Raw genomic sequence first — 10,000 nt, forward strand, 5'->3', positions numbered from 1 at the left:
TCGGCGATAGGCATCGTTCTCGTCGACACTTTAGAAAGGCAAGTTTTTGAGCGGCACGTTTTTATCGCGTTATTCAAACAATTTTATTACCTCATCGAACTCGATCGATGCAACTCGCGTTTCGTTTTCCGCTTTTCTTTATCTTCCTTTTTCTTTTTCACAATTCAAATATGTATATTTATATATATATATATATATATATATATATATATATGTATGTATGTATGTATTTGTATATATTTTTCTTTTTCTTTGTTAGTCAACAACTCATTCATTCGTGGTATTTACGTCGCGTTAATTGATCGAACTCTCTTTCGTGAAAGGTTCTCGAGCTTTTTCTTTTTTCTTTTTTTTTCTGCAATTGGTGCAATTGCAAATAAATTGCAATCTATAACTTCTTTATCCGATCGTTGATCGAAGAATATTGCAGTTGAAGAAGAGAGTATTTGTCGACAGTACGATGGGAATGGTTATTGGAAAGAACGATTGGAAAATAAATATTTTCTTTTGTAATTCGAGAAGAATAAAGGCAAAATTCTTAATTAATAATTTGAATGAATAGTATGAATAAATTAATGAATGATCGTTGTAAGATAATTGTTGAAATATGTTACTCATTGATATGATTTATCGTTTACTATTTCTATTCATTTATTCTTCCATTATGTAAAGTATATAGGATTACGAACTTATTTGTATATTAAATTTTGATCAAATTTGTTTCATTAATTAATTTCTTACATTTTACTTTCTCATTTTTTTTTTTTTTTTTTTTTATTCCCCTTTAACGTGTCACTACTTTATATTATATTTTTTTTTTTTTTTTTTTTTTTTTTTTCTGACAGTTTTCGTACCTCCGAATCTTTCGTTTAAGCATTACCCAAAGTTATCATCAAGGCCATTTTATAATAATTTCGATTTTATCGCGTTCGATCGGTCGCGTCTAAAAGAAGGAAAACTCTCGTTAATCATACGCAGGGCGAAATATTTCTGAGATGTAAGTCGGTAATTACATAATTCCCTGAGGGTAAGAAAGCAAACCTTTCCCTGTACTATTCTCGTGGGAGTGGTACACGTCGTAAGATAAAAAAGAAAGAAAAGAAAAGAAAAGAAAAAAAAAGAAAAGAAAAGAAAAGAAAAAAAGAAGAAACAAGAAGTAGAAGAAGAAGAAGAAGAAAAGCAAAAAAAGAGAAAGAAAATGAAAGAGAGGAGAGAGTTGGAGAGTTTGACAGGGTGGAGTTATGAGGGAGGGAATATAAATTTTTTTTTAAGTATAAGATTTTCTCGAGACAAAACGGGTTTAAGGACGTAAGAATGTGTATGCGGTTGATAAGAAAATGGCAATACCGATTGTTACGAGGAAGACGGAAATAAGGGGAGCGTAGGGGAGAGGGTTGGGATAGTTAAGAGGGTATAGTTAGGAGAAGGCTGCTGGCATATGGTAAATGAATTGCCGTTGAGCGAGATTGGGAGGACGCAATTACATTCCGATTGTTTCATCGTTTGAATAGTTTCCTCATCGATTGTATTGAATCTTAATTGGCTGTAGAGCTTGAAGTCTCGAAAGTACGATTGTCTAATGGATTACAGTAAAGAGAGAAAGAGAGAAAGAGAGAAAGAGAGAGAGAGAGAGACAGACAGACAGACAAAGAGTGAGAGAAATAGACAGAGTTTTTCTTGCTTGGTTGTGCAAGGAGCCTGCTCGAACAGCGATAATGCTATTTTGCGAATCGAGACAGATATTCGAAAAGAGACGTTTCGACAATTATTTCATTAGTACCTCTCTTCCTTTTCATTTTCTTGGTACTACAATCCGATAATGATTTTTTTTTTCTTTTACTTATGTAGCTTACGAGTTCATTCGATTTGTTTTCTGTCTCTCTTCCTTTTTCATCATTTTTGTCTATTCTTTCGAAAGTAATGTATTCAATTAAATATAACTTAAGAATAGCTTTTGTTCATTTTAAATCAAACAAAATCTAGAAATGATAAAAAGACAGAGAGAGAGAGAGAGAGAGAGAGAGAGAGAGAGAGAGAGAGAGAGAGAGAGAGAGAGAGAGAAAAGGGACGATTATTTTGAATACATTCAGAGTAGGAATTTTTCAGTTTATTGAAAGAAGGGAAAATCATTTTTGGGAATGGATAAAATTAAAAGTAAAAAATTCAGATACATACAAGAATGAAAAAAGGTTTTTTATGTTTTTTTCCCTCTGATCACATCCTTCCATCTTTAATATGTCACATTTTATATTATTTCTTTTTACCTAGATACAGAGAAAAAGAGAGAGAGAGAGAGAGAGAGAGAGAGAGATTTTATTTAAAGCTCAAAGATGATTAAAAGAAGAAAGAGTACGTGATTATATTTGTATAGTACAAATCGATTAAATGTACCTATCAACGAGCTCGTTAATTTAGTTGCAAGTTTCATTACCGTAGAAGAGCTATTACAGATAATGTTATCGCTTTCTCGTAATGAATACGAACTTCATGAAAATGGATAGGAACATTAATGTTCCGTTGAATCGTTTATTATCATTTATTAACAATCTGTATTGCTTTCTTTATTTTTTTCTTCTTCTTCTTTCGCTCTTTTCTTTTTCGTTTTTTTTTCTGTCTTTCTTTTTTCTTTTTTTTTTTTTTTTTTTTTTCGTTCTTTTCTTTTTCTTCAAAACTCACCGAAGCCTCGTAACTTTATCAGTAAACATTGAAAACGCGATTGAGTACTTAAAGTACAAAATCTTTGTCGAGAAAGTTACTCGTCCCTTTTCATGATCTCGCCACATCAAAGACAAAGAGAGAAAGGGAAAGAAAGAGAGAGAGAGAGAGAGAGAGAGAGAGAGAGAGAGAGAGAGAAAGAAAGAGAGAGAACATGTTCTTCACATTCGAGTCTTTCATAATCTCGAAAGTTTGGTCGAACGACGCGAGCTACTGTTACTCAAAGTGGAAGCCAATAGAGCCGTTTAATTGTTCGAAGAGGAAAATTTCTCAAAAGCGATAACGGAGATGTCAATCTAGCCCGAAGGTAGAACGAGGATGAGGCGGAGGTGGAGATGGAGGTGGAAGCAGAGATTTCAAGGATGAAACCGAAGAGTGGAGAGAAGAAGAAGAAGAAGAAGAAGAAGAAGAAGAAGGTGCGGTACAGTGCGGTGCAGTGCGGTGCGGTACGATATGGTGCGGGTTTTCCGTTTTCGAGAGCCTGGTTTACCTTCCTTCCGCTTGAGGGTATCAATGGACAAGCTCAGACACGATGCCCATCAAACCTACGAACCTTCAAACTTACATCAACGAAATGAAAGCTTCCCTTCCTTCTTCTTCTTCTTCTTCTCCTCTTTCTCTTCCTCTTTCTCCTTCTCATACTTCTCCTCCTTCTCCTACTCTATTTCTATCTTACTTGAAGCTCCCTTTCGATTCTCCAACTAGCTACCCTTCCAAAGAGAACGAAAGAGAAAGAGAAAATGGGAGGGTGGAAGATACGAGAGCTACTACTCTTCTTCGTCCTTGCCTTCTGTTCAAGGACGATATTCTGATAATAGAAGCTGGATCTATTGCCTTGAAACTTTCGATAAGCCGAACGGAGTTTAGGCATTACTAATAGGAAACTTTTCGTGGCACCTTGAGCGGTACGGTAATGATATAAAGGGTGTTTTATCTGACTCGCTCGTTTCATCTTTATCTTCTTTGATTTAAATAATAATAATAATAACAATAATAATAATAATAATATATAATAATATGTATATATAAACGTTTATCATGACGAATGAAAATTATTTTTTATTTTTTGTCCTTTGTCATAAATTAAATACTTTCTAGTATATTTAGTATATTTGGACGATCAAAAGAGATGAACTTAATCCGATGGAATATCTATCCTGTATTCAAGATAATTTTCATCGATAAAAATACGTAAGTATGTAAGTGCGTGTTAGTGAGATTTGAATTTCTTTTTTTTTTATTTTATTTTATTTTATTTTATTTTATTTTCTTTTCTTTTTCTTTCTTTTTATGAGTCTAGTAAAAATCTCGAGATATCGAATCCGAACGATCATATATAATCAGCTTACATGCTTCTCCGAGACTTTCGCAAACAAGCGTGTAATTCCCCGTCGTATTTTCAGACGAAGAGTCATTTTAAATTAGTCCACATTCCCTACCTCCCCTTCTGCCCCCTTCCCTGCTTTTATAGCTCTATAATCTCCTTTTCATCGTATGTAGCTATTATACAATGGGGAAAACTTGAAAAGAATTTTGCCGATCGAAATTTTCGTTGTTCGAAATTGTTCTTATCATTTTATCAATCTCATGTCGATAATTTCAAAAGGCTTTTTAAGATTTATCATAGCATATAATTTTAATCGATTATAATTAATATCTATTATAGAAATAATAATGAAAAATGGATTGAATTATTTTCAGATTTTTACAGGCAATTTTATATTTATGATATCGCGATAAGTATTTGAAATAATTACGCTCTTCTTTTTTGTGTTAAATGCAATACGTTTTATATTATTTTTATTTAGAATATTATATATTATCTATATATAGAACGAAAAAAGATAGAAACATGAGATCAATTAAAGTCAAAGTGAAGAAATACCTAATAATGTAAAATTATATCGATTCGACATTACGACAATTTCCACTCTCTCATTTAAACAAGAACATATAACCAATAAATGTGATTACCTGTGTGATAAATACACACCTAAAAAGTCAAAGACTAGAGTCGCGTGGACTCTCGAAGGATCGGTTTCTATCTCGCGAGAGTTCGCAGTGAATCCATGGACCTAGCATAGGTCGAGACATATCAGAAAAGAGAGAGAAAGAGAGAGAGAGAGAGAGAGAGAGAAGAGTGAGTGGGCCGAAGTGAACGGGGTAAAGAGAAGGGGATAGAGGTACCGAAGGAAAAGTCGAAAATCTTAATTCGAGAAGTCGGCGCCGCCTACGCGACGCGATGGGCGGCGACTCGTACACAGCGATTGGCTTGCTCGAGGGTAAGGGGTGAAGGGTAGTTCTCCGTTAGAGGGTGGGGGGTGGAGATATGCGCCGTGAGAGCCGAACGGCGTGTGCTGCGTCGAGACGCAACTCCGACTCGAGTCGAGATCTAGTTGTGGCTCCCCCCTCGAGGGCGAGGACGCCAGTCGACGCCGGGCGTCCCGAGCGTGCAGCAGCAAGCACGACGCGTGTATTTACGAGAACGTTTCATTCTTCGACCGTCGCGTTTAAATAACCGATTTTAAAATCGTTCCAATTCGCAAAGAATTCATTCGTTCATTCTAATAATCGAAATAATTCAACTCGATTCTACGACTAGTCGTCGTATTTCAAAGCCTTTCGAAAATCTTGGGATTTTTATCGATCGATCGATCGATCGGTCGATCGATCGATCCTCAAATTTTCATTTCGTATTTAGGTGCTTTCCCATTCCTAATAGTTCTTAGGATGCCTGGGACGGACGTGATCTTTTACAAAATTGTGTGAAATTATAAGAAAAAGGTAGAGAGAGAGAGAGAGAGAAAGAGAGAGAGAGAGAGAGAAAGAGAGAGAGTGAGAGAGAGAGTGAGAGAGAGAGAGAGAGAAAGAAAGAAAGAAAGACCATTTGAGATCGTAAGGTGATCGATCGCTCGTTTATGTTTTTTTTGCTTTTTTTATTTCGTGCGAAAGAGAAGATAATATATAGATAAAAGTACGAGAAAAAAAGATTATAAAGAAATAGAATAAAATGGAAGCTCGTTATTATTATTACGACGATCGTTCTTCCATCAGTTCTTCACGGCCATGCTCGAAGTTTCACGAAAGAAGACGCGAGAGATCAAGGATCGAAATCGGTGCTAAGAAGAAAGCTTTTACCTTCGATCGGATCGAAGAAAAAAGAGAGGTCGCGATGCCTGAACTCAGAGACTTCGATGGTGAACGGCTCGCGTGTGAATGCCGACCGGAATCTTCTGCCGTATTGACGAGTGACGCGTACGCGGGTGATGAAGATAATGATCTACAAATCTCTAATTCTTCGTCTTCTACTACTATTACTACTACTACTACTACTACTACTACTACTACTACTACTACTTTCATCGATACATCATTTTCATCGCTTCGTCGTATCAAGAAGAAGAGAAGTTTCCCGATTTATATTCTACCAAGGATGGCCACACTTTTTATCTTCTTCGTTTGCATTCTCATGCAGGATGGACAGTCAACTTACGCGGCATTCACAACCGGTAAAAATTTCTTTTATTTACTTTTACCAAGTGTCCCCTTTCGTTGTTTGTACGGCGAACATACTCTCTCGTGGGAGTTCCGATTTGTATGCGTATTCTCGAACAAGAAGAAGAGTTATCGCTGGGAATATTTTTTTTCTCTTCCTTTTTTTCTTTTTTTTTTTTTTCTCTTCATTTTTTCGGAATCAATCCGAACGTCTGAATATTTGCATATCCATATTTCAATATTTTTCTTTCTCTGTCCTTTAGTTTGTTACTATTACCATGTATGTTAATAGCTGTTTAGAGAGTGTTAACATTTGAAATTACTTTGTTAATTCGACCGGATCTCTCGATTAATTACCGTATGCCAAATGTGGAATATCGATTGGACTATCGTAATATGAATTATCTACTATGTTGAGCAATCAGGTTGATGGAGAAAACTAATTTTATCGATTGATCGTAAAAAAGTATTATTCGAAACGATCGTTTGATCGAAAAATCATTTATAAAAATTTATAATTTGTAAGAACAAACAGATCCTATTTATAATTTGTTTTTTTTTTTTTTTTTTTTTTTTTTTTTTTTTTTTTTTAAATTTTTCATCTAAAATAAATTAACGAAATTAATTTTTGAGTCATGGAGCTATAGAAGTTTGTTGTTTATTTGGCAATCGATCGAAAAGTCATCTTTTCCAATGGGATTTCCGGATAATAGAACGTTTCACCGCGGCCTATTTTTTAAACAATAAATCGAACGATAGATCGGCAACAGTGAAATATCGTATTATCGTGATCCTTTTCGCAAATCTCGAATAGACAGGTCCATGGGAACCACCTGACGGTGGTCAATCAACGTTTACGTATATCGCAAAGTTTATCACGATCGGCGTACAATGTACTCACCCTTCCTCTTCTGTTACCCTCTGCTTGTTCACCGACCCCTCTTCACTTTTCACCCTCGAGCACATAGCCACGCACAAGCGTAGATCGCGTGCGACAAGCGTGACCGTTTGTACGACGATTTAAGCGCGCTTCATACGATCAGCACGTAATCTCGGATTTAATTTCGGTCACGTTAAAATCGGAAAAGTGACAACCTCCGTTTCGCGAGGTGTTCGCAGGGAATTACAGTTTGTCGCTAATAATTTTCTATGAATATGTGTATATCTATAATTTATATATATATATATATATATATATATATATATATATATATATATACATATGTATATAATTGTATATTACATATATGTGCTTGTCCATTAACGCATAATACATTATTTGGAGTATTTCGTCGGATAATTAGTACGATAGGTAGATTAAATTATTCACGCTGCCGATTTATCAGTAACATCTGATCGCTCGTATTTAATAATATTCGAAAATAGTATTTTCTTGGGAAAATTCACATTGTGCTTCTAGATTCTTAATATTTCATGTCGATCACTGGGAATATTCATTCGATTTAATTTAATAATAATGATGTTTGAAAGTTTTAAGATATCCGATAATTGATTGTCAATGTTAATTTATATAATATATTCATCTAATACTTCGTGAATTAAATCTTATTCCTATTAGAAAATATTAGAAGTATTTAATCTCAAGGAAGGAATCAAAATCACAAGATTTAGCGTTATGTTCTATAATGTATATAACCTTAACGACTTATCGTCAAAACGATTTTATATTGACGATCTCGCTAAAATTGCGCTCGAACGTTAGAGATGAGCAGGCTCGCAACAAGCTTCATGTTTCAGCATGCATAATTCATAAGCGAGGCGTTACCACGAAACCTCAGGGGCGATAAATATTTTTTTCTTCTTTTCTTTTTTTTTTTATCTTTTCTTTTCTTTTTATTTATTTTTTTTTTTTTCAGAAGAGCGCATGCAAATACGATACTTCCGCCGACTCTTGCTCGTACATCGAACGATTCGTTGCTTTTCTTACGTTTTATTTTTGCGTTAGATTTCGCTCAAAAATAAATCCTTCGTTATTCTCTTTTTTTAAATAATTATTATGCAGAAAATGAAAAGTCTTGATGAAAATTCTTACAAAAATTCAATCGATCTAGGACGACTATCATCATTTTCGTCTACAAAACATAGTCTATATCTATCTATCTATCTCTATCTCTCTCTCTCTCTTTCACTCTTCTTTTTTTTTGCTTGCGTACAACATGCCAAAAGAAAAGGAATAGAAAACAATGTGTGCGCATTAAGCGACCTCTTTTTCCTCTTCCTTCCTCTCTCTCTCTCTCTCTCTCTCTCTCTCTCTCTCCCTCTTTCTCTGTTTCTCTCTCCGCTCGTGATTTCCAAATCCAATCGTTTTTACGAGTTTCCGTCGCACAGATTGCCGGTCTTGAAATCGGGATGGAGAGGCTATTATCATTCCGGTTGGCGGTCGCCGTTCGTGGATGTGAATTTTATACGGTGGTCATTCAATTCGCATGTTACTGCCCTCGAGTGCAATCTCTTAGGGACCTTTGCTGGATAAGGTATAGATAGACAGATAGATGGATACCAAAAGAGAAAGAGAGAGAGAGAGAGAGAGAGAGAATGTAGAAGGCACCCCTCTCATTGTCTTGATATCAGATCCCAGTTTGAACGGGGAATAAAACAGCTTTAGTCGCTCACCGACGATTGCCTTTACCAGCTTACACGTATACAACATAGATATATACACAGACATAGGCAAGGGAACCTGTTCTTCGTATATGTGTGCCGGTAATCTCGATAACGGCGCCACGAGGTTATCTAATTTCGATGAATTATTAAAGGAGCCCGATAACAACAGTCGCCTCGCGAATTGGCCCTCTGCGTGCATTTTGATCCCAGAATTTGAGCCCTCCTATCCTCTCCTCTCCTATCCTCTTCTCTTCTCTTCCACCTCCTTCCCTTTCTCCTCCTTCCCCTTCTCCTCCTCGTTGTAGTCATCCCATTTCGACCTTCCAACTCCTCCCTCGACGTTCCAACGAACGTCCCCTTTACCCTCCTTCGATTCGACCGTTCTCTCTACGGAATTATCTCATAGCCTAAGGGTGGCCATCTGTTTCGAGTGGGGTCCGAGACCGAAGGCACCCCTAATTAGGTAGAACGACAGTTGTAAGCGCGCTAAATCTAATATCTAATGTCCTCCTGCGAGGTTTCCACGCAGTACGTGTCGAAAATACGAAAGATTTCCATACGTTGTTATTCCGCAAAGAAAGAGAGAGAGAGAAAGAGAGAGAGAGAGAGAGAGAGAGAGAGAGAGAGAGAGAGAGAGAGAAAGAAATAGTTGGCTTTTCTCTCGTTCTACCCTCACCAAAGTGTCGTTAAAGGGGCTAAACCGTGGATGATCGTACATGGTGGGTGGTCCTAGAAAGAGGATATAAAAAAAGAAAAGTTTCCCTTCTTGTAATCACCGGAACGAATTTTTGTGGCGTCACGCGTTAGTTTCTATCTTTCTTTCCTTTCATTTTATTTTCTTTTTTCTTTCTATCTCTTTCTTTCTTGCGACTTCGTTGTACTTTTATTTCTTGTGTGCGTGTGTGTGTGTGTGTGTATGTGAGAGAGAAAGAGAGAGAGAGAAAAGAAAAACTTCTTTTCTTTTTTCTTTTTTTTTGTTATTATCGCAAGGAATTCTTTTTTATTCTTTTTATCTTTTGTTCAAATGTGCAATCGAATTATTTGTGAAAAGCTCATCGACATTTTTTCTCTTTCCTTTTCTTTTCCCTTTCTCCCTTTTTTCGTAATTGCATCGAACGTAACTCGAGAAAGAAGGGTGACCTGCACAGGGAGAAGAGAGTGGCTT

At 36.1% G+C, this 10,000-nt stretch overlaps 1 protein-coding gene across 3 annotated transcripts in view; it reads left to right on the plus strand.

The window, feature by feature from the left end:
- The window catches only part of LOC124430655 (lachesin-like), a 272,933-nt gene that overhangs the window by 17,921 nt on the left and 245,012 nt on the right, over positions 1 to 10,000 (plus strand). The window contains exons 1-2 of one of the 3 annotated variants that reach the window (XM_046977562.1): positions 5,104 to 5,499; positions 5,770 to 6,224. The exons of 1 other annotated variant lie outside the window; for it this stretch is intronic. In XM_046977562.1, the coding sequence (XP_046833518.1) occupies positions 5,888 to 6,224 (337 nt within the window). In that variant the 5' untranslated portion in view covers positions 5,104 to 5,499; positions 5,770 to 5,887. Of the gene's footprint in view, positions 1 to 5,103; positions 6,225 to 10,000 lie in introns of those variants that run through there. One more of the 3 variants, XM_046977560.1, reaches the window with a different exon arrangement.

Source organism: Vespa crabro, chromosome 19 (genome assembly GCF_910589235.1).
Source record: "Vespa crabro chromosome 19, iyVesCrab1.2, whole genome shotgun sequence".
Taxonomy (NCBI): domain Eukaryota; kingdom Metazoa; phylum Arthropoda; class Insecta; order Hymenoptera; family Vespidae; genus Vespa; species Vespa crabro.